The following is a 24788-nucleotide window of genomic DNA, read 5'->3' on the forward strand; positions in this document are numbered from 1 at the left end:
CTGTGTGCCCGCCATGCAAAGGTCGGGCTTTACATGCGAGGCAAACAGAAGTGCTAAGGGATTATCAGGTGGGAAGAGACACAGGCGTGAACTACAGAAAGACGTGGCTACTCCCCATCTTTCTGCAGGCTTGCAGGCTCTGCGGCACCATGAAGAATGGGCTGGATCTTCCACTCCCATCAGCTAACCTTATCTCTCCCGCAGGATCCCAGTGTGACAATAAACACCATGACCTAGCACCTGCACTGAGCTTTATACTTTGAAAACTGTGTTCCCTGCAAACCTGCCTGTATTTTCCAACTAGATGCACTAAAAAGACCTACAAGGGAGGCACAATCGGCACTGCTACTCTTCTCTATTTCCGATGAGAAAACTGCAGCCCACCAGGAAGCTGCTGGGCTTGGAGACTGAAGAGCAGGACCCGCCATGACTGACGTGCAGTATGAACTGCAGAAGCTCCTCCATCAAATACTTACTGAGCACCTACTGTGCTTCTGGCAATGGGAATACAGTGGTGAACAGAGGAGCATACATCCCTGCCCACTTGGAGCCTACATTCTGATGAGGGAAGAGAGACCATAAACAATAAAATAATATTATAAATATAAGTAAAATATGTAAACAATATAAATAAACAATGTTGTGTGTTAGGAAGTAACAACTGCTGGGGAGAAAAACAAAGTAGAGATGGGCAAAAGGGAAATGTGAGGCAGGGGAGAGTAAACTCACTTTTTTTTTTTTTTCTTTTTGAGACAGGGTCTTGCTGTGTTGCCCAGGCTGGAGTGCAGTGGTCCAATCATAGCTCACTACAGCCTCGACCTCCCAGGCTCAAGCAAGACCAAGAAGCTGAGACCACTGGCATATGCCACTATGCCAAGCTAATGTTTTTATTTTTTGTACATATGGGGTCTCGCTACGTTGCCCAGGCTGGTCTCCAACTCCTGGCCTCAAGTGATCCTCCCACCTCGGCCTCTCAAGGTATTGGGATTACAGGCATGAGCCACTGAGCTCGGCCTAAACTCACTTTTAACTTGGGCAGTCTGGGATCTCAAAGAAGAGGAGACATCCAGGTCCCTGAACCAAGGCAGTAAGTAGCTGTGGGGAGGGAGAAAAGGAAACACATTCAAGAAGTATTACAGATACAGCCACGGGCAGGCCTTCCCTGCATAGAGGGTAGCGGCGGGAGAAAAGCTGACGATCACTCCAGGGTGCAGAAGGAGGGCCCGAGGGGAAGCCAGGACCACCATTCTGGCCACACTGAGTCTGAGGAGGCTCTGAGGTAGCTGGAGATTCAGCTCCAGAAAGTCTGGGCCCAAGATAGTGATCTGGGAGCCATCAGGTCCCAGGAGGAAACTGAGGCATGTGTGCTGGGGAGAAATGAGGTGGAAGGGCACATTCCTGAGGAAAAGCCATGCCCAAAGAGGAAAGCTGAGTATCACAGGGCCAACCCCTCTCGGAGGTGCCGTTGGCAGGGACAGAGGCAGCAGGATGGGCGAGGAAGATGGTGGGTAGCCAGGAGCCTCGGTGAGGCTGCAGCTGGCCAGTGCAAAAGCCAGGAAGCAGGGGTGGCAGGTGAGGAAGCAGAGACCGGTGTCAATAGTTCTTTCACAACATTTGTTGTTTTAAGGAGCAAAAAAAGGGGCAACAGTTTGTTTATGGGAAGAAATTTGGGGTCAAGGTGAGAAGTCTCGGGTTTGTTTAAGACAGGATGGGCTTGGATCTGTAGAAACATTTTTGAGAAAAACTCAATGGAGAAGGAAGGCTAAAGATCCCGGAACTGAGTCACTCAAGAGTGAGGGGACAAAAATGACATCACCATCACCATTTATTGACAACGTACGCACCACGTACTGCGGCAAGAACTTTACATATGTTGCCTCATTTAATTCTTTTTTATTTTTCCTCTTTAATATCTTTTATTATAGAGATATAGGAAGAACAACAGCTTTGAAAAGACAAAAAAATTATCCTGCATCAGAGGTAGGGTTGTTAGACAAAAATCAGGAGATTGCTCCCCCAATTTCATGGTCCATAAGAAGTTCACATTTTGTAGAACTAAAGCCTTCAGGATCACATTAAGAGCTTTGAAAGATTAAATGGCCTTTGCTTCCACACTTTCTGAAGTGTAATACAGAATACAAAATGGTTTGAGGGGCTTTCCCTTTAGAGAACAAGGTGGCTGACACACACTGATCAGGTTCTCACACCCCATACCTCCAAGAACACTGAAAAAGATCTGCAGATCTTTCTGGTGCAGGAGGGACCTCTTTATATTCCTCTTGTGGTGGAAGTTTAAGGATGTCCTTTAAAAACGTCTACATGTAATAATTTTAAATTCAGTTGAGGAAATCAGTGTCCCTCTTCAGGGCATTCCTTCTTAATTCTTACAACAACCCTATAAAACAGTTCTTGGTATTTGATATGGTTTGGCTGTGTCCTCACCTAAATCTCATCTTGAATTGTAGCTCCCATAATCCCCACGTGTTGTGGGAGAGACCCAGCAGGAGGTAATTGAATCATGGGGGCGGTTACCTCCACGCTGTTCTCATGGTAGTGATAAGTCTCACGAGATCTGAAGATTTTATAAGGGGAAAACCCCCTTTCACTGGGTTCTCTCATTCCCTCTCGTCTGTTACCATGTAAGATGTGCCTTTTGCCTTCCACCATGATTGTGACGCCTCCCCAGCCACATGGAACTGTGAGTCCGTTAAACCTCTCTTTCTGTATAAATTACCCAGTCTCGGGTATGTCTTTATCAGCAGCATGAAAACAGACTAATACAGTATTCATATCCCCACTTTGCAGAGAAGGAACCTGAGCTTAGAGAGGTTAGGTAATGTGCCCAGGTGTGCAGCCAGGATTCAAATCCAAGTGTCAGAGTGGTTTGTATACATCTCCCTTCTCTGCCACATTGATGTACCTTAAAGGAATGAAGACACCTGTTCCCTTACAGTGGGGGTGGAAGGCAAGAGAGTTTGGAAGGACGGTGACAGGAAGATGGGTTTGATCGAGGTACTGGTTTCCCTATGACATGGAAGCAAGATGCCAGGCTGAGGCTGACAACAATAGGGTGGGGGCTGAGGAGCAACAGGACCCCTGTGAAGGATGCAAGCAGCTACCCAGACACGTGGAACTGAGGCCAGGGAGCATGCGCATTGGAGGCAGTGTGAATGTTCCTGAAGGGCTTGGCTGCCCAAGGGACAGATGGGCTGTCCAGGACCCAGATGGGGCAAGCTAGTGTTGGAAAAACCATAGGCAGAGAAACTGAACGCCCCAGCAGCTGCAGTAGTCAATCTTGGGGTCCAGGCTATCAGACATCTGAATTTAAGATCTCAGAGGCGGACGGTTCTGAGTTAAGTCAAGACACCATGGAGGTGAAGGCCACTGACTCAGAGGTGTAAGGAATAGAGTGATTTGGACTTGAGTCGGGTGGGGACAAAGAGGGGCCATCCTCAGGGTGAGGACAGGATCTGTGGAGGTGAAGTCTGTGCATCAGATGCCAAAGTCCTCAGGGAATGAGGGAAAGTGACAGCAAGCATGCTGATAATGATGAAGATAAAGATGAGAGCAGACATCAGAGAGTATCCACTGTTCTGTGCGTGTACCAGGTACGTGAAGTGCAGCGAGGGCTTAACCCTCACAACCACCCTGGGAGATCAGTACCATCTCTTCTCCTTTTTACAGATAGGGAAATAGCACAGAGAGGTTAAGAAACTTGCCCAAGGTCACACCTAACTGGGAAATGGGACCCGGTCCCAGGGATTTGGACTCACGGGTCCATGTGCCCAACCCTTAGCAAGACGAGCTGGATTTCCATCAGAAGGGGGAAGTGGAAGAAACATTCGGTAAAAGGGGAAGATGTAAGGGACCTTGTTAACAAGGAACTTCCACAAGGCCCACTGGAAAAATGAGAGAAGAGGGAAAGAAGCAATGGAAAGCTGGGTCAGGAAAGAGAAAGCAGGAAGAAAATAGGATCCCCATTTTACAGGTAAGGACATGAAGAAGCTAAGTGTCCTGCCCAACCAGTAAGTCAAAGACTAGAATTTGAACCCCAAGATAGTTCTCTAAGGGTGGGAAATCCATCTCAGCGGGAACTTGAGGGAAGGTTAAGGGAACTTGGGGGAGGATTTCCAGTTCAACAAAAAGAAAGAGGCTGGGCATGGTGGTTCATGCCTGTAATCCCAGCACTTTGGGAGGCCAAGGTGGGAGGATCGCTTGAGCCCAGGAGTTCAAGACCAGTCTTGGCAAGAAATTGAGACCCCCAGCTCTATAAAAAGTACAAAAAATTAGCCAGGCATGGTGGCATGTGCCTGTAGTCCCAGCTACTCAGGAGGCTGAGCTGGGAGGATCACTCAAGCCCTGGGAGGTCAAGGCTACAGTGAGCTGCGATCATACCATTGCACTCCAACCTGGGTGACAGAACGAGACCCTGTCTCAAAAAAAAAGAGAAGAGAGAAAGAAAAAAAGAGAAAGAGATTGGATATACCCCTCCTATGACAAACGTCAGACACAAACATTCAAGGTGGGCATGGGAGTGGCAAAGCCATGCCTCCTGGCGTGGGCCAACCAACACCATGATCACAGGGTTATGTCTGTGGCCAGCACGGATGGGACATGACAGCTGCTATTTCAGATTAAAAACAAAAACAAAAACACAAATTCTTTGACAAGAAAAGGTTCAGTACTAGTGGAGACAGCAAAAGAGCCACAGGGTTCAAGAAAGGTGCTGAAGGGCTTCCACACCAGCAGGTGGGTTCATCCTATGAGTCAGAGGAAGGAAACTCCCTGAAGTCAGAGGGGGTCAGGAGCCCAAGACTGAAACACGGAGAAAGTGGGACTGATTCCCCAAGACTAGTCACTGCTCCAAGATGGGACAAAAGTCATCTTTAATGAGATGGCCACATGCAGCTGAAATGTGCCCAAGTGGAAGCCAGAAAAAGGTTTGGGAAGCACATTCCTCCCTTCCAGGTGACACACACATCCCCCACCCCAGGTGCACACCCTTGTATAGTTTAAGCAAAGCAGCTGATTAAATCCTCCCATTCAACCCCAATACCTCTCCCTACTAAAAAGCTGAGGCCCCCTTTGCTGTTCACAGTACTCCTGGGCACCCGCCTCCAAACCACACCCCAGCCTGGCCCTCAAACCACACCCCAGCCTGGCCCTCAAACCACGCTCCAGCCTGGCCCTCCCCAATTGAGGGCAGAGAAAAGGGGATGAGGTTTTCACCCTCCTCGGGCGGAGTAGGCCTGAGGGGTGCAGGCCATGGCTGTGGGTATCGGCACGCAGCCTGGGAGTTCATGAAACAAGGAACAGGACCGCAGTTCACAAATCCCCTTTTTTGACTCCTCACTCCTAATTCACCTTTTAAGAAAATCACCTCTCATCAAAGGACAGAAAAGAAGGGAGCAGGGGGATGTGAAGGAGAGGAGACAAGAAGGGAGAGAGAAAAATCATTATAATTTTGTCCCAGGAACTAGAGCAATTTGGGATTTCACGCCCTTCTGAAGCTGAATGGCATGGACCTAAGTGCACTTTGTTTGGAAAGCGCTAAAGTGGGTGGGAGGGGACTCTGGCAGCTGCTGCACTGCCTCCCACCACCCTTCCTACCAGTCCTCCTGCAGCCAGGAGAAAACTCAGGAGAGAAGTCAGAAGTTGAGGTAATGCTGTGCTGAGCTGGGCAGGCTGGCTGTGCACGCCATGAGGTCAGCCAGGAGGCTCCTAGAGTGAACGCTCAGTGGTGCACCCACCTGGGAAGGAGGGCTCATCCTAGGAGAGTCACAGGCAGGGTTTCCCCCAACAAGCAAAGCAAAAGAAGGGCTGTGAAAGGGTCAGCGGAAGTCCCCCGGCTTCAAATGTTTCCTGTTTCCTTCTGCCCCTGCTTTCCCCAGGCGGGACTCGGGACTCGGCATGGTCTCCGAGTGGTGTGCCTAATCTGGTTGGAATTTCCTCCTCCACCCACCTGGCATGCTCCTCAAGTCTTGAGCTCTCCTGACCAGACCAGGGGTTCTTGTATCCACCCCAAGTGCCCCTTGCCACTCTGGAACACCAGAAAGAGGCTCATGGAAAACGTGCCACCAGGCCCCGCCGGAGAGGAGTCAGTCATTGCCACCATTTGGCGAGAGCCCTGCAGAGACCCTATACTCCCTCCCTGGGTATCACTTCGCTGCTCACTATCATCACGGGGGCAGCCAAAGGTCCCAGTAGAGCGGCCCTTTATGGATGAAGGAGCACTCACACCTCACCATGGGAGGACCAAGTGAAAGAGGAAGACACAGGAAGCAGCAGGAAAATTGCCAAAGGTCTTCCAAATACCCACTTCATAATCTCAGTGTCACCTGCTGGGGCTCCAGAGACATTTCCTCAGGTTCAGTGGTTTTCATATTTTTTTGACCAGAACTCCTAGCCAGAAGTACATTTTACACTTCTGTAAAATGCATCCGGGGACACACACACACAACCCAAACAGAATTTCAACATTTCTCCTACTGCATGCCAGGCACACTCGTATTTTTTTTTTTTTTAATGCAGAGCCCACTAATGGGTCATGGCCCACCATGAAAAATACACCAGTTATTAAAGTGACACTGGGGAGGTGAGGTGTGACTTCATGAACAAGCAAATTTAATATTATAATGGGAAGTATCCACCAGGCCGACTTTGCACTTAGAACTGCAAAATAAGTAGCATCAGGTTCAGGGTTGCAAGTGACCAGCACAGAGTTCCACAGTCCATACTACCTAGGATAGAAAAAAAACCAGCCGATTCAACATTCTTATTTGTCATTACAAGATCAAAGTTAAAAATGGTGCCTTTCAAAATTGGAGAAAGCTTTCTCTCTTTCAAGGTCCTATTTACATAGATTTGTTTTCAGCTGTAATAATTCTTTTCTTATTTCAAGTAACATAAAAGAGGACGATGGGCGTTGTGTGTTCAGAGAAACGGGGCATCGGTTAAAAATGTGGAGGGGGACTGAATAGGTCCACTGTCCCCACTTTATGGTGACAAAACTAAGGCACAGAACAATGCCCGAGGCGTGAAGCCACTGAGAAGCACGGCTTGAAGCCCAACCCACGTCTCCTGACTCAGTTACTCCTGGTCTCTGCCATCATCCAAAATACTTAAGAGTGACACAGGGTGATCTCCCCAAGCCTTTCTATGATGGAGCATACATCCCTGACTCCTCACGCTGGGCAGACAGCTGTGCTGATGTTGGCAGATCCTGGCACTCAGCGGCAGCCTCAAAACCAACCCTGCACACTTCAGCATGGAAGGGCCCCTAAGGGTCATGTTTTGGGGTCAGTTAGAATCCCAGAACCTAAAAGACTTTACTGATTAGCTAACCCACGCCTTGTTTTACGGACTTATCTAGGAAAACCAGACTGGCTCCTTCTACCACTCACACCATGTTAACCTGTCCACAGATGAAAACTGCTATGGAAAGTAATACTAAGTACACAGGTGACATCTAATCCAAAACATATCAACATCTATGGGGCAGGGAGAAACTAAACACAGATTACACAATTTAAACATGTGAGAAACGCCTCTTGAGAGTGTCAAAGGGTGCTCAGAAGGCACAACTAATTATTTCTAATCCTAAAAATAAGCTAAAATGATGCTCTGAAGTGAATTCACAGTGGGGTTCCCGAACAGAACAGTCATCTCAAGACACCAGCAGGACTAAGGCCTGCTCAAACAACACCTCCCTGCTCCTAACTTTCCCCAGGCTCTGCCCAGGGCACTTGAGACAACAGCTCCAATCATGGAGAATTTTATTACATTTGAGGAATTCTTTCCTACACAAATGCCTCCTGGTATCAGTCCGGTGTCTTTCCTGGAGATGAGAACCATTCCTCTAACTCCCCACTAGAACACTGGAGGGACAGATGGGTGATGGCTCAGGTTTAGGTCCAGCAGCACCTTGGAAGCCCATGTCCTTCCTCACTGGATTTGTGCCTGTCCAGACACTGACTGCCGGCTCCAGGAGCCGGGAAAACCCTCTGAGTTATACTTTCTGGCCTTCATACCTGCTCATGCAGAACCAGCATCAGAAACAAGATACAGCTGCTGGGGGTGCCTCTGTGGGACCTGCCTTGCAAAATAATTGCCACCTAGAGAGGCCTCTGAATCCCCCAAAGCACACTGCAGCTGCAGCCAGAGGACTGGAGGTGGTGTAGGAGCCTGGGCAAGGTAATCGGTTCGCCTCTGCGCCTCAGTTTCTTCATCTGTTAACCCCCGGGGCTGTTGCATGAATTAGATGAGTTATGCCTATAAAAGTGCAATGTGTAACAGTCAATACTGGCATTACTTCCTGCACCACTCTATCCTGGTCCTGGGGTGTTCTGGGCAGGCTGACAGAGGGCAACTCTCAGTCTACCAGGCAAAACCCACCTACTAACGCTGCCTGTTCACAGAAATGCAGTTAAAACTACCGGGGCAAGTGACAGACAGGGTTTAAAGGAAACTGAGTGCCTATCACACAATCCACAGCAAGGACTGTAAGGCACAAGCCCATCCACCTCCCCGCAAGCAAAAGAAGGCAAACGTCATTGCCTCCCGGCGGCTCGGGGACCCAAAGCAGGGGCAAGAAGTGCAGGAACCCTCAGAAAGAGGATCCCACGGGCCGATGCCGAACCGGTAAAGAGCTGCCACGAGTCGAGAGAAGTCTTGCCGGCCCCAAGTCCCCGAAATAACCTGGGAGGAGCAGCCACACATCAAGTCCTGGGGCGCGCGGCCCGGCCAGGGCCACACGTTTCTCAGCGCCAGCGTGGTGAGGGCTTCCCCTGCGGGGAGCTCCCTCGGAAACCGCGCACGTGTGGGCGGCCCCAGCCAGCCCGAACGGCCAGCGTGGTAAGACTGTGCAGAGCTGCAGCGACCGCGTCCCCCGGGAGCCCAGTCGTCGCCGAAGCCAGCGGTGCTCGCCACTCCGCCTCCCCCGCCAGCAGCCGGGGCCCGGCACGCAGCGGGAGCAGCGGGCGGTGCGGGGCAAGGACCTGGCACCCTCACTGGGTCGGCGGAAGGCGCGGCGCCCAGGCTGCGCACAGCTGCTCCCGGGGATACCCCGGCCCGCCGCGGTCCTGGGGAGAGCGCGGTTTCGGGACTCTGCCCCCAGGCTGTCGGCGCGCGGGATGCAAACGCGCGCGCGCTCCTCCTCCGTTCTTTGCGTCCCCGAAGTCCCCCAGCGCCTCACCTTCACCGAGTCCACCGGGTACATGACCGAGTGCTCCAGGATCCCGGCCATCGCTCCGGCTGTCATGTGGGTGGACACGGAGGCGCTGGTCGGCAGGTTCTCGTAGTCCTCCGACCCGGTGGCGTCCTTGCCGCCGCCGCCATCTCGGCTGTCCCCATCCATCCTCCGCGCCACCGCCTGGCTGCCCACGCTCCCGCTGCGCAGCTCCATCCGCCAGCTCCGCGGGGCGCAGGAGGCTGCAGGAGGTGGGCAGGGAGGGGGAGGGGGCGCAAAACTTCACTTCTTAAAGTGGGAGCCACCTCCCCGGGGCCGCGGCGCCTGACGCCATGGCGGGCTGGGGTGGAGCGCGGCGGCCCGAGACACCAATCGCCGGGAACCAAGAGGCCGGGGGCCGCCGCGCCATTGGTGTGCGGGACAGTGGGGACCCGCCTCCCTGTGTGACGTCACCGTCCCGTGCAAATTTCCAAGCAACCGGACGGGGGCGAGAGGAGACGTGGGGTGTCCCGGAAAGTTGTACTATCTTGAGGATGGGGCTGGTCCGCGAGGGGCAGGGGAGGTCACTGGGGAGGGGCCGCAGTGAGGTATGCCCAGAGATGGAGGCAAGGGTGACAGTGTCGCGGGGAAAATCCGCCCCCGGGGCGGGTGGGTTTGCAAACAGAATCGCTGAGCGAGCTTTGGCATTCCTAAGGCCTGAAGTTAAAACTCAGGGTCCCATTCTAGATTGCTTTGTTGGAGAGACCGCCCCTCATTCGAAATTGTTTCGCTCAACCTAAATACATAATGCAGAGCTAAATTTGTTCCTCTTGTTCTCACCGAGAGGCCGAACCCACCCTGCCCTGGACCAAGCAAGACTATAAGGAGTGACCAGGAGGGAGCCCCTCTGAGTTGGCACTTCCAAGAAATTTTCTTTGGATCTGATATGCCCGTAAAGTCTGTAGAGGCCTGATCTCACAGTAGAAGTGCGAACTGGCTGAGAGTAAAATCTTACAGCCTTGCCCCTGCCTGTCTTAAGACTGTAGTCACCTAGTTCTTCAAGTCGTCCTAAGCTGGCCTCTTCAGTAAAGTGTAACCCAGGCTGTTTTAACGTTGTTTTGCTCCAGTTTGGGGGAAAAGGGAGAAATCAGAAAGTAGGGGAGGGACCTGTCTGCCTCTGGAAGTGTCCATCTAAATTGCATGTTCCAGGGCTTAAGATGACTTGGCCTGATCAGCTTCTAGGCACCGGGGCCCTGCCTTATCTATACAAGGCTTCTCGTCAGGAAGGCTGGACCCTGAGATATGAAAGGGCGGGGAAGACCCTGAAGATGCTGAGCCTGCTCTCTGCCCTCACCATGATCAGCATCCCAAGCAGCTCTTAGGGATTTGAGATACAGTAATGTGAGCATAGGTAGAGATCAATAGAGGCGTCAGGGCCAAGGGCACTGTTTCCCCAGTTTTGGTAGCTGCAGATAGTAGCTGGCAAGATGAGTGCTAAGAATGTGATAACTAAAAACAGGCTTTGTGTTTTTACTTAGCCATCTCTGTAATGGCTAGAGAAAACTCTACTTTTGTCAAAGGTCATTTTTAAGAAATACTGATCAGAAGCTGTTGATCCTTATTTTTAAGTGGATGCCCTTTAAGCATTAAGTCTCTGAGAACCCATTGCCCCACTTCTGGGAATGTGACAAAAACCCAAATACACATGAAGCTCTTCTTCAGAGCATTCCTTATTAATCATTGGAAACAACCTAAATGTTCAACCAGAAAGGAATGACTAAGGAAATTATGATGCATGCATAATATTAATGAAATATTATGCAGCCTTTAAAAGTGGAATTTACGTTACACAACATGGATGATGATTATAATGTAATGTTAAATGGAAAAACAACAAAATTCTATAACCATTACATTCACAATGTAATGTAAATGTGCACAGGAAAAGAGTCGCATGGTTACTGTGCTAGTGATGGAGGATTATAGGCAACTGCTTTGACTTTATTTTTCAGACTTTAAATGATACTTATATCTGTAATTTAAAAATAAAAAATCATTCTTTTTAGGATATATATACCATATATACACATACATATACATATCTATATATAGAAGTATATACGTATAGGATATAGATATTTACATATATAAGACATAAATAGGATATATAATATATAGATATGTACATATATCAAATATGTTGATGCGTGTATATAAAATATATAGACATGTGTATATATAAAATGTATTTTTTACTTAGCCTCTCAGCATTCGTATCCATGTGTATATATAATATATGTACATTTTATGTATAAATATGTGTATACATTTCATATATAAAATATGTTATATTTTATATATAAGATATATACACATATCTATACATTTTATACATATTTAATATATACCTATTATATATGATATATACACCTATGTATACATATATACATCTATCTACATATGTACACCTATATTATATATGTATATATGTACACCTATATTATATATAATACATATGTATAAGATATATTTTTAATATATATATGCACACACACACACACACGCCTCCTAATGGATGAGAAACCCTCCGAACTTTGCAATAGCAAAACCAGTGGAAAGAAGTTGCCTTTTGATGGTTAGGAGAATTCTTAGCAAATGTGAATATGCCCATAATCTTCACAGACATGATTTTTGTTTAATTTCATTAAATAAATATTAGAAATGGTTGAAAATCTTTGGAATATTGATTATTTAAAAGAATTCAATATTTTATCCTCCCCATATATGGTAGATACGGTGGTTTGGCGCTTAGCATCTTAGACTCCTCCTTGGACTGCAGTGGCCAGAACATGTAAAGCCACGTTTCTCAGACTTTCTTTCAGCCAAGGGTCTAGCCATGAATTATATTCTGCCAATAGATGAATTAGAAAGATCTGGAAAGTGAACGTGAGATGAAGCTCCCTTCCTGCTCTTTGATGTTTTCTACTGCCTAGTAAGGTCGGAGACACTTGAGGCAGGAACAGTTGGGGTGGGCTGTGGGTTCCCTACTGCAACAGCATGGCAGTGTTTGGTCACCGGATTCATGGATGCTGAGAGGTATTTATGGAAGTGGGTGGTGCAGCAGTGATAGTGGCAGCCTCCTGATCCCCGCACCATGACTTTGTAGGTGGCCTTCTGATTCCTTGCCTTTGAGGCCATGGCAGAGGTAGCCAGTCCCTTGGGAAGCCAGTTTGGCAGTGTGGATCTGTGCCTAAACCCCTCCCCACAGTATTGTGTATAGCAGCGCAAGGGCACAGTAATGAAGGAGCCATCCCGGATGTCAGAAGGCAGTAACCGGTCCAGCTCCCAGACCTCTAGGGAAGGCATGCTGGGAGAGGGTAACATCCCAGACAGAATAACCCAGTGCTTGGGCCACACGGCCATCAGGAAGGGAGCAGCTCTGTCTTTGAAAGGCAAGAACATGGTGACCAGCAGCAGAGGAGTGGCAGCTCATTTGGTCCTCTCCCATGGGGCAGGCCAGGAAGCTCAGAATGACTCGTCACTTCTATCAGAGTCTTTCGTAAAGTTCCTGAACGTTGTAGTTCTGAAGATGTCCTCATGCAGCCCTGGTCTAACTGGAAGCCAAGCTCCACTTAGAAAGAGGAAGCTGTAGAATGTGCAGGGCAAGAAGCACCTGACTTGGAGGTGTGGACCTGTGCAAGCCCTGCTTCCAGTGTTCACTAGCTGAGTGGCTCTGGCCTGTTTCTGGCAAGCTTCCTCCTCTGTAGATTTTGGTCATTCCTACCACATGGTGAACCAAATATAGAGAAAATAGACTCAGTATTTGGAAGAGGATGTATCTGAATTATATATACTTCACCATGGAAGCTCATGGTGAGGTTTAGATATAATTGTGGGGAGTTGGGAGAAAAGAGGACAGAAAATGAGGGGTGCAGAAGGAAGAGGTTCAGGCTTTCTCCCAAATCCTGGTTTTTTTTTCATAAGAATTACTCTAGCCCTGACATCCATCTGCTCCGTGCAACACACAGGTACATTACTACCCTAGTTGTAATTTAGCCAGTGCTGGGTCTCTCCCTGGGTCCCAGCACTCCTCTGCTTTGTGCCAGAGAGAAGACTCCTGGCCACGAAGCAACTGTAGCTAGCATTATGTCAACTAGGGCACCGGGTGGTGTGGTGTGTTTTCAGGCTTTGTTGATCTTTGGTGTTTTGTGGGTTTTTCTGGTTTGTGTTTGTGTGTTTGTTTTTGAGACAGAGTCTCGCTCTGTGACCCTGGCTGGAGTGCAGTGGTACGATCACCGCTCATGCAGCCTTGAACTCCTGGGCTTAAGCGATCCTCCTGCCTCAGCCTCCCAAGTAGCTGGAACTACAGGCATTTGTCAGCACACCTAGCTAATTTTTTAATTTTTCTGTAGACACGAGGTCTCACTGTATATTGCCCTGGCTGACCTCAACCTTCTGGACTCAAGCAATCCTCCTGCCTCAACTTCCCAAAGTCGTTGGATTACAGGTGTGAGCTACTGCACCTGGCCTGTTTATTATAATACACTCTCATCCACATCCTGCGTAATTTTAAGTAGAGTACATATGTTGGGAGGGCCTCAAAGGACTCTGGGCACACAGTCCCTCCCTCCCTCCCTCATACAGGTCCTGTCCTGTAGCCTCAGATTCCTTGCTTTCCCTAGGACAGTGCTGTGTTTCTAAATCTATCTGAGATTCATACAGAAATGAGTCTCCCCATGAGATGGACGAATAAATGGAGGCAAAAGCTAGCCCCCCTCTCAAACCCCAAGTCAAATAAAGAAGAGATGGGAAGGAGCCATCAGATGGGAGAACACAGGGCTGCCTCACTTTACCAGGCATCCTTGTACAACCAGTGGTGCCTGGCAAGGGTCAGAGCTGGGGTGTAATCAGTAACTTGAGAGAGAAGCGTTGATCTGCTTCCCAGGAGCCTGCCTGTGCCCTGGCGTCCTCCAACTCTGCTGCTTCACTCTACTAATCGTCATGCCACGTGATGTGGGTGGGCCACCACAAGAGCTGACATCTGCATTTTTCCCTCTCCTGGCCTATTTCCACAAATATACTTGGTGCCCCATCACCTAATAGAACCTCTCTTCCCTGATCCTTATCTGAAGCTAGTACCCTCTGTCTCTCCTCCATCCTGAAGTCCTCCGGAGAGGGGAGAGGAATCTCCCTGCTCTCTCTGCTAAAAATGCACTCAGTCCTTAACCCTTTACTTAACCCTTTGCAGTGACAGTTTCTTTTCTTTTCCTTTTTTTTTTTTTTTTAGACGGAGTCTCACTCTGTCGCCTGGCTGGAGTGCAGTGGCACAATCTCGGCTCACGGCAACCTCCACCTCCCGGGTTCAGGTGATTATCCTGCCTCAGCCTCCCGAGCAGCTGGGATTACAGGCGCCTGCCACCATTGCGTGGCAGTTTCTAACCGTTGCAATTTTCTACAGGAATTTTCGCGTGCCAGCCACATCGGCTGCTCCTCCCAGTACGAACCTCTCAGCCTCCGCCTCCTCTGGAATCCCCTCCTCACTTCCGCTCGCTTTCCTGGGGCCCTCTGCCTTCTCTCCCTCTCCTTTCTCCCTCCCTGCAACTCCCGTCCTGGCAGCTGCTGTCCTGTCCTCCCGTTGGTCATCTCTCCTATTCCCACACCCCAGTTACCAACCCCAGCTCCTCCTCATTCCAGTCCCACGTGTTCATGTGCCTTCCGGCAGCCCTACCTGAATATTCTGCCGCACCTAAAGCTCAGAAAATGTACAATATTTGTGTCCTAGGAGTGCTCTAACAAAATGCCACAAACTAGGTGGCTTAAAACAACAGAAATGTGGTCGGGCGCGGTGGCTGACACCTGTAATCCCAGCACTTTGGGAAGCCGAGGCAGGCGGATCACGAGGTCAGGGGTTCGAGACCAGCCTGAAACTAACATGGTGAAGCCCCCGTCTGTACTAAAAATACAGAAATTAGCTGGGCCTGGTGGCACATGCCTGTAATCGCAGCTACTTGGAAGGCTGAGGCAGGAGAATCCCTTGAACCCAGGAGGCGGAGGTTGCAGTGAGCCAAGATCGCACCACTTCACTTCAGTCTGGGCGACAGAGCAATACTCTGTCTCAAAAAAAAAAAGAAAGAAAGAAAGAAATGTATTGTCTGGCAGTTCTGGAGGCCAGCAGTCTAAGATGGAGGTGTCAGCAGGGCTATGCTCTGTCTGAAGGCTATCCTGGAGGATGCTCCCCTGCCAGTTGCCAGCTTCTGGTCTGGCTTGTAAATGCATCACTCAGACCCCTGCCTCTGTTGCCATGAGGCACCCTCCCTGTGTGTTTCTGTGCCTGTCCAACTCCTCTTTTCTTATAAAGATACCTGTCATATTGGATTCAGGGCCTATCCTAATCCAGTATGACCTTGTCTTAACTTGATTACATCTGCAAAGACTGTATTTATAAGTAAGGTCACATTCACAGGTTCTGGGTGGACATGAATTGAGGCAGGGGGACAGACACTATTCAACTCAGTCCAGTGAGGCAAGAGCACCAAGAGGCCTGCGTTCCTGTCCTAACATCCCTTTTTCTCCTTCCTTCATCTGTGAAATGATTATCTGGATTGGACTCACTGGTGTGCAGACCCCTCCAGCTCTGTCTTTCCAATCTTTTTTAACAATCACCAACTCCTTTTTTTTTTTTTTTTCTTTCTTTCTTATTAAGACGGAGTCTCGCTCTGTTACCCAGCACAGTGGCGTGATCTCAGCTCACTGTAACCTCCGCCTCCCAGGTTCCAGCAATTCTCCTGCCTCAGCCTCCCGAGTAGCTGGGATTACAGGCACCCGCCACCACTCTCAGCTAATTTTGTTTGTTTGTTTTGGGGGGCGGGTTTGACACAAAGTCTCACTGTGTCGCTCAGGCTGGAGTGCAGTGGTGCGATCTCAGTTCACTGCAACCTCTGCCTCCTGGGTTCAAGCGATTCTCATGCCTCAGCCTCCCGAGGAGCTAGGATTACAGGCACCTGCCACCACGCCTGGCTAATTTTTGTATTTTGGTAGAGATGGGGTTTCACTATGTTGGCCAGGGTGGTCTCAAACTCCTGACCTCAGGTGATCCACCTGCCTCAGCCTCCCAAAGTGCTGGGCTTACAGGCGTGAGCCACTGTATCTGGCCTAGTTTTTGTATTTTTAGTAGGGACAGAGTTTCACCATATTGGCCAGGCTAGTCTCAAACTCCTGAACTCAAGTGATCCGCCCACCCTAGCCTCCCAAAGTGCTGGGATTACAGGCATGAACCACTGTGCCAGGCCACCAACTCTTTCTAATGCCATTTTTTCCCCTTGCATTTACCTCCTTTTTAGCAAGCTGTAGCCAAGCATAGAGTCATCTCTCTCTTTTTTTGACTCTTAGATCCTATTAGCCACATCTGGATCCAGCCTCTGAGACAGCATCGTCTATAGCTATGGTGACTCTGTAATTTATCATCCAAACTGGGACACTTTTTGAGAATGAAAAGGGTCACTGTTAACAATTCCACCAGGACAGAGGGTATAAACTGAGACTATCCTGGGAAAACCCCGACATAGGGTCACCTAATTATAGCCAGACCTTGCTTGTCATCCCCAAAACCATGTCCCTCAACCTATGGCCCTTGTCTCTTCTTATATCCTGTTGAAAGGGAAGACTCTCCACATCTCCACTGTTGAAATGATGCTCAACATTCGTTTCTCAACTCAGACACCTCAACTTCCATGAAGTCTTCTCTGACCCCTAAAAAGTAAGAGGAACCCTGGAGCTCTTCCTTGCCTCTTCCACAGCTCTTAGAACCTTGCACTTTACGTTGCAACTCTGGAAGCCATGTCTTGGCACTCCCATTACACTCTAAGTTCCTTGAATACACACAACGAATAAACAGTACATATTATTAAATGAGTCAGAGTTTCTTTGGAAAAGAGCTTCATCTTCCTATATAAATAACAGCATGAAAATATTGCAGACGTCCATGATTCCCAGGGAGTTAAGAACACGTTGCACCTCGGAACTGGAGCTTCTGAGCAGTTTGTGGAGTAGAGAGAAAAAGGTGACTTTTTTTTTCTTCCAAAGCGTATGTCACAAACATAGGGACATGTTTGTGTCCTAAATTAGGGAGCTACCTTTCTTTTCTTTTTTCTTTTTTCTTTTTTCTTTTTCTTTTTATTTTTTTGAGATGGAGTTTTGCTCTGCTGCTCAGGCTGGAGTGCAATGGTGTGATTCTGGCTCACTGCAACCTTAGCCTCCCAGGTTCAAGTGATTCTCCCGCCCCAGCCTCCCAAGTAGCTGGGATTACAGGCACGTGCCACCACATCCGGCTAATTTTTGTATTTTTAGTAGAGGCTGGATTTCACCAAGTTGGCCAAGCTGGTCTCAAACTCCTGACCTCAAATGATCCACCCAAAGTACTGGGATTACAGGTGTGAGCCACCGTGCCCAGCCAGGGGACTACCTTTCTTAGGACAACATGGAGTTACAAAGCTGGGGACCTGGAAGAGAACTAGAGTGTGATATAGTCTATAAGTCCTTTTTGCAGGTGGACAAAAGAGATCCAAGGTAAAGTAACGTGTCCAAGGACACAAAAGTGGTTGGCAGCAGAGCTTAGATAAAACCCCAGGTGTGTCATTCAATACACTTACTCACCTTTGAAATAAACTCAGAGCCTGATAAAACTCCTTTATTGCTGGCCGGGCGCGGTGGCTCAAGCCTGTAATCCCAGCACTTTGGGAGGCCGAGGCGGGTGGATCACAAGGTCAGGAGATCGAGACTATCCTGGCTAACATGGTGAAACCCCGTCTCTACTAAAAATACAAAAAACTAGCCGGGCGTGGTGGCGGGCGCCTGTAGTCTCAGCTACTTGGGAGGCTGAGGCGGGAGAATGGCGTGAACCCGGGAGGCGGAGCTTGCAGTGAGCCGAGATCACGCCACTGCACTCCAGCCTGGGAGACACAGCGAGACTCCGTCTCAAAAAAAAAAAAAAAAAAAAAAAAAAAAAAAAAAAAAAAACTCCTTTATTGCTATCATTTGTCGTATCTCAGATGCCTGCTCTGTAAAAATCAATAGTCATCAATTCTCCACTCTGATTAGCTTCACCTGACACAGCACATTAGCACATGGCCACATTTGCACAGTTTTGTACTGAGCTCTATGCGCAATGAATAAGAGAGTTCATTGACCACGATCCTCCAGGCAGCAAAGTCACTGTATTTCCCCGCCTCAAATAGACGACTGAGCAGAGAAGAGGCCCCTCTGTAGGAGAATGGAGATGATATCTCATAAAAATAGCAAGCATGTGCTTTGGAGACAGATCAGGATTGAGTAAAACCCACTGCTTCCAAGAGCTGCCCTTGTGAGAAGCAGCTCGTTTGCAGTTGGAAGCACCAACCACTGTGGTTTTCCATTTGCGTTCCATGCGTTTTCTCTGTCCACAGCATCTAATTATGCCTGGCTGGTTTCTCCTGACTTGAGTCATATGTGTCTCTCAAGTCTGGACCTCTGTTTCAGCTGCTGTTGGGGGGCAATTGCAGAGTGATTGTGAATTTGCAGGAGAAAGATGTGCAAAGGGGACCAGGTTGCCACCTACCAAAGCAGGGGTGAAGTTAGCACTGAGAGTCTCTCAGGTGGGAGAGAAGGGTTAACGAAGGATCTCCACTTGGTGGCCTGTCTCCATAGTCCTTCAGAAACATTGGGTAGCAGAGAGGAACCCTGGGAGTGTCCTCAGAGAGCAGCCAGATCTTCCCCCTCCTCTCAGGCTCCCAGGCTGAACCGTTCAGCTACTGTGTTGGTAGATGGAGCCCCAGTATCTGAGACTCCCAATGTGGCTGTGCTAGAATGGGCAGGATGGTACCTTTTCCCTACATCAAAGCTCCAGGCTATGGGAAAATTCAGCCACATGCACACTGTGAAGTTTTTAATTCTGCTTTGTTAATTTCCATAGTCCCACTTGATGTAACAAACACATCCTTCTCACTTGAGCCCAAATGTGGTAATTCATAAAATTTGTCTATGTAGCAAGATGCTACGTAGCAGTTTGCTGCAAGAAATCTGCCTACTCAGGACAGATTTTCAAGAATCAGGACATTTGGTGAACATAATCAGAAAGAGTATTTTTAGTCCAGTTTTTAAAACTAACCAGCTCTGATGCAACCAGTTTGGAAAATGGTCTGGCAATATCTAGTAAAGCTGCATATACACATGACCTATGACTCAGCAGTTCTACTCCTAATATATACCCCAGAAACACCTACTTTGTGCACCCAAAGACGTTCACAGAAATGCTCATAGCAGCACAATTCACAATAGTCCCAAACTGGAAACAACCCAACTGTTCATCAGTAGCAGAATGGATAAATACATGGTGGTATGTTCACATAATGCAATGTGACACAGCAACCAACAGGAATGATTCTCAACTTTGGACAACAACATGGTTCAACATCACAAACACAATGTTGAGCAAAAGAAGCCAGACACAAAATAGCAGACAATATGATTCATTTAACATACAGTTCAAGAACAAAAAAAGCTAATTGGTAGTGTTAGAAACCAGCACAGTCATTACCCTTGTGGCTGCAGGGAAGCGTGAGAAACCTTGTGGGATTCTGGTCATATTCTGGGTTTTTTAACTTGGTGTGTTCACTTTGTGGAAATGCATTGAACTGGACACTTACGACTTCTACACTTTTTATAACATATGTTATAAGTCAATATATAACTATAAATGTAGAAATATTTATATATTCTGGAGAAAAAATATAGTAAATATTTGTTTAATTGATTGAGGAGGAAGCAGGGAATAGTAGAAAAGTTTAAAGTTTATGGGAAAGGTAAACTTTGAAGTCAGAACTCCTCATTTACCACCTACTACCTGGCTGTGTGTCCTTGGAAAAATTACTTACCATCTCTGAGTCTGGTTCTCAATTATAAAATGAACACGAAGAATTCCTACATTACAGAATTAAACGAGAAATTACAGAAGGCACCTGATATATATTAAGGCTATTATACATATATAGACTACTGCTATATATATAACATATAATACATATAATAGTGATATATATATATATGCCAAACTGTCGATTTCCCCTTAGTGTTTCACTAATATTTGTCAGCACTTACTGTAGCCATAGACAGTCACCCAAGCTGGAGTGCAATGGCACGATCTTGGCTCACTGCAACCTCTGCCTCCTGGGTTCAAGCAATTCTCCTTCCTCAGCCTCCTGAGAAGCTGGAATTACAAGCACCCACTACCACGCCTGGCTAATTTTTGTATTTTTAGTAGAGATGGGATTTCACCATGTTGGCCAGGCTGATCTCGAACTCCTGACCTCAGGTGATCCACCCGCCTCGGCCTCCCCAAGTGCTGGGATTACGGGCATGAGCCACCATGCCTGGCCTGCCATAGAGATTTTTCATAGCATGTTTATGTTCACCAAAGATCTGTCTCTTAATCGGCAGTTAATTCTGCTTTTTAAGTGTCCTCTGGCCAGGTGCGGTGGCTCACACCTGTAATCCCAGCACTTTGGGAGGCCGAGGTGGGCGGATCAGCTGAGGTCATGTGTTCAAGACCAGCCTGGCCAATATTGGAAAACCCCATCTCTACTAAAAAAATTTAGCTGGGCATGGTGGCGGGCATCTGTAATCCCAGCTACTCAGGGAGGCTGAGGCACAAGAATCACTTGAACCATGGAGGCGGAGGTTGCAGTGAGCTGAGATCACGCCACTGTACTCCAGCCTGGGCAACAAGAGCGAGACTCTATTTCAAAAAAAAAAAAAAAAAAAAAAGTGTCCTTTTTTTTTTCCCAAAAATCAAAATCTTTTTGATAAATGCAAGTATATAAAATCAGGACATAAACATGATTTGCTCAGTTTAATGAACTTAATTTTAAGATATAGATCAATTCAAATTCTCATCAACTGTGTCACATCAGTAAAAAAAAAAAAAAGTTACTTTAAGGGCATTAGCAGTCTCTTAAAATTGATCAGTTTGGTACAAGTAAACCATGTTTCTCTTAAAAGGCTTGTGCACTCACCTAGGCACAAGGGTGTTACAGTCGAGCACATTTACACCAGTGGAAACACAGAGTGCCTTCTTGTAGCTTTGCTGTATTCCCCTCTGTCCTTCCGTACCTGTCCTAGGAGAGCAAGGAGCTCGCTCAGTTTCAGTGTCTCTCCATTCCCGGAAGTTGGTGGCCAAGTCATCCTAAAAAATGGCAACTTGATAACTTTCCAGCACTTTCAGATATCTTATCTCCTTTCCTTCTTAGGGCTGTTATTAAGGAGCAAGCTGGAGAAATGCAGGCCGTGTAATTTTATATGATAGTTGGCTCCATTTGTTGCTGTACCCCAAGAGGGTTGATTAATGGTAACAATATCAGCAGGAAGGGGGTGGGACACAGGACTCTGTCCTTGACTTAGGTTCAACTCAACTATTTTTTTTTTAATCACCTATTAGAAAAAGTCCTAGGATGAAGATTTATCAACCTCTTAGAAGACAAAGCTAGGGGGAGTCACTTCTTAGAACGTTAAAAATCAATTTTTTTTTTTTTTTTTTTTTTTTTGAGACAGGGTTTCCCTCTTGTTGCCCAGGCTAGAGTGCAGTGGCACGATCTCGACTCACAGCAACCTCTACCTTCCAAGTTCAAGCGATTCTCCTGCCTCAGCCTCCCGAGTAGCTGGGACTACAGATATCTGCCAGCATGCTCAGCTGATTTTGTATTTTTAGTAAGACAAGGCTTCTCCATCTTGGTCAGATTGCTCTCGAACTCCCAACCTCAGGTGATCCACCCACCTCAGCCTCTCAAAGTGCTGGGATTACAGACGTGAGCCCTTGTGCCCGGCCTCAAAATTATTTTTAAAATCAAAAATTTTACCCTTAAATCCTAAACATTAGGGATTTACTGGACAGGACTCAGCACTCCTAAGCAGATAAAACTTCACATGGCACTGTCCTCGCCCCCCAAACTTGGCACAAACTCCAGCTCCTAGAACAATTTTCCCTGGCTCTCTTCACCTGGATAGTTGCTATTTGTCCTTCCAGTCCCCATTTAGATGTCACCTCCTCTGGGAAGCCATCCTAACCTCACAGGTTTGTTTCTAGTTGCTCAAGCCAAAAACCCTGGAGTCATTCTTAAGTCCATGTCTTTCACACAGAAAATTCCATCAATCAAGAATCATGCCAGCTCTACCTCCAAAATGTTGCTTTCCAATATACAGTAGAGCTGTATGTATTCTTTTTAAATGTCTAACTGGATTATTTATGGTTTTATTTATTGTGCTTATTTGTTTGTGTTTATTGTCTGTTTCCCCCCCGAAAAATGTGTCTCAAGAGAGACAAAACTCCAATCTGTTTACTCATGCTTCCCAGAATCTACAGCAGTCCCTAAGACATGGTAGAAACCTCAAAAGTATTTATTTTTTATAAATGAACAGATAAATGTTCGGCACTCCTGGATCACCCTGAATTCTCTCATCATAAGACTTTGTATCCTGCCGTGTGATTGACAGAGGTTTGTTTCTACATAAAAACCTGTCTTTTGGCCAGGTGTGGTGGCTCCCAGCACTTTGGGAGGCCAAGGCAGGTGGATCACCTGAGGTCAGGAGTTTGAGACCAGCCTGACCAACATGGAGAAACCTCGTCTCTACTAAAAATACAAAATTAGCTGGCGTGGTGGCAGATGCCTGTAATCCCAGCTACTCAGGAGGCTGAGGCAGGAGAATCACTTGAACCTGGGAGGTGGAGGTTGCAGTGAGCCGAGATTGCATCATTGCACTCCAGCCTGGACAACAAGAGCGAAACTCCATCTCAAAAAATAAAAATAAAATAAACCTATTTTTTAATTACACCCTTGGCCATGAATAAATTCTAGTTGTCATGTAATGGTTTGACCATTTCACTAGACTACAAACCACAAAGAGCCCATAGCTGGTCAGCCTGGCTGACTGCAGTACCCCCAGCACTTTGGGACAGTGCTCTGTAGAGAGAAATAGCACATGCATTAAGTGCCAGGCACTCTTCTGTGTTTTACAGGCACTAATTCATTTAACCCTCACAACTATTCAATGAGGTGGGTACTACTGCTATCTCTACTGTCTAGATAAAGGAATTGAGGCCCTGAAAAGTTAGGAAATGTACACAGTGGCACATAGCAAGAGATGGATCTTGGATTCTGACCTAGGAAATGTGGCTCCAGAGCTCAAGTTCTAAACTACTATACTGAAGTGCCTCATCTTCACAGGACGCTCAATAAAAATTGTTTAATAAATACATCCATGAAATGTAGCTGCCAAAAAGAGAAGAAGGCATTCTTAAGCTGCATTAATAAAGTGTCAAGATAAGAGAGGCTGTTATAAGCCACATATATAATTTTAAATTTTCTAGTAGCCGCCTTAAAAAATGTAAAAGGAAACTGGTGAAATTCATGTTAATAATATATTTTATTTATCCCAATTTCTCCAGCATAGGGTACAGGTCAGCACCGTTTACAATAACTCGTTTTCAAAAAGACATTAGTCAACTGAAGTGGGTCTGAAGACTTAAACCACAAAGGCAATGAGTCTGGAATTTATGAACAGTCATGAAACTTCTCAGTCTTTGAAGAGTTGGGGTGGGAAATCAGGATCTCCCTTCAAATCCAGGGATTCCTGTGGGAAGAGGACTCATCTGGCGTGGTGGGGCCTGAGAGCAGAGCTGAGGGATGAGGGTTAAGTCCTAGAAAGGCAGATTTCAGTTCCCTATAAGAAGGAACTAGTAGTTAGAAATACGCAAAATTTCAAAACCCAAGGGCCTAGCAATAGATGAATGGATAAACGCAATGTGCTCTATACATACAATGAAATCTTATTCAGCCTTAATGAAATTCTGACATATGTTACAACATGGACGAACGTTGAAAACATGATGCTAAGTGCAATAAGCCAGTCACAAAAGGACAAATACTGTGTGATTGCACTCACATGAGCTACCTAGAAGAGTCACATTTATAGAGACAGAAAACAGAGTAGGGGTGACCAGGGGCTGGAAGAGTGGGAGAATGGGGAGTTAGTGTTAATGGGTGCAGAGTTTTAGTCTGGGTAGATGAAAATGTTCTAAAGATGGTGGTGGTGGTGGTTGCACAGCAACATGAATGTACTTAATGCAGAGCCGGCATCAGGGCTCAAGTCCTTCCTGCTGTCTGGGGCTCCTCAATGACTCTATGCTCCGTCCCCACTCCTTCCTCCTCTGCTCAGGGCATCAAATGCTTTATATGGACATCCTATTTGGTCACAGAAGGCTCTAACTGTCCTCAGGAAGTCACGTGCCCAGCCTCTGAGAACACTGCTGGGCCAGGATGTCTCATGAGAGACATAAAGACTGGGCCAACGTTGGTGGCACCATCGCTGTCCTTTCAGAGTCCAATTTTCTGGTTAACAAGTAAGTTACCTTGTTATTTTCATCACAACTTCCCATGTCAAAACCTCAGTGCCCCCTCATTTAAAAGGCAGTTGTAAATGATGGTTTGAGAACACAGGCTGTTCCAGAAACCCAGTGCCCATTTTAATTTGATAAGCACCGTGCTTTGTGTTGGATATGGTCTGTTGGTGCTTTGAAGCAGAGTCAAGACAGTAGAAA

At 47.2% G+C, this 24788-nt stretch overlaps 1 protein-coding gene across 2 annotated transcripts in view; it reads right to left on the reverse strand.

Annotated features, from left to right (window-relative positions):
- Nucleotides 1–9565, reverse strand: part of SLC25A37 (solute carrier family 25 member 37) — a 47927-nt gene extending 38362 nt beyond the window's left edge. Inside the window, exon 1 of one of the 2 annotated variants that reach the window (XM_050800221.1) lies at nucleotides 9194–9565. In XM_050800221.1, coding sequence (XP_050656178.1) covers nucleotides 9194–9403 — 210 coding nt within the window. In that variant the 5' untranslated portion in view covers nucleotides 9404–9565. Of the gene's footprint in view, nucleotides 1–1024; nucleotides 1897–9193 lie in introns of those variants that run through there. The other variant, XM_050800222.1, reaches the window with a different exon arrangement.
- Nucleotides 9566–24788: the final 15223 nt, after the last annotated feature.

This window comes from Macaca thibetana, chromosome 8 (assembly GCF_024542745.1).
Source record: "Macaca thibetana thibetana isolate TM-01 chromosome 8, ASM2454274v1, whole genome shotgun sequence".
In the NCBI taxonomy this organism is placed as follows: domain Eukaryota; kingdom Metazoa; phylum Chordata; class Mammalia; order Primates; family Cercopithecidae; genus Macaca; species Macaca thibetana.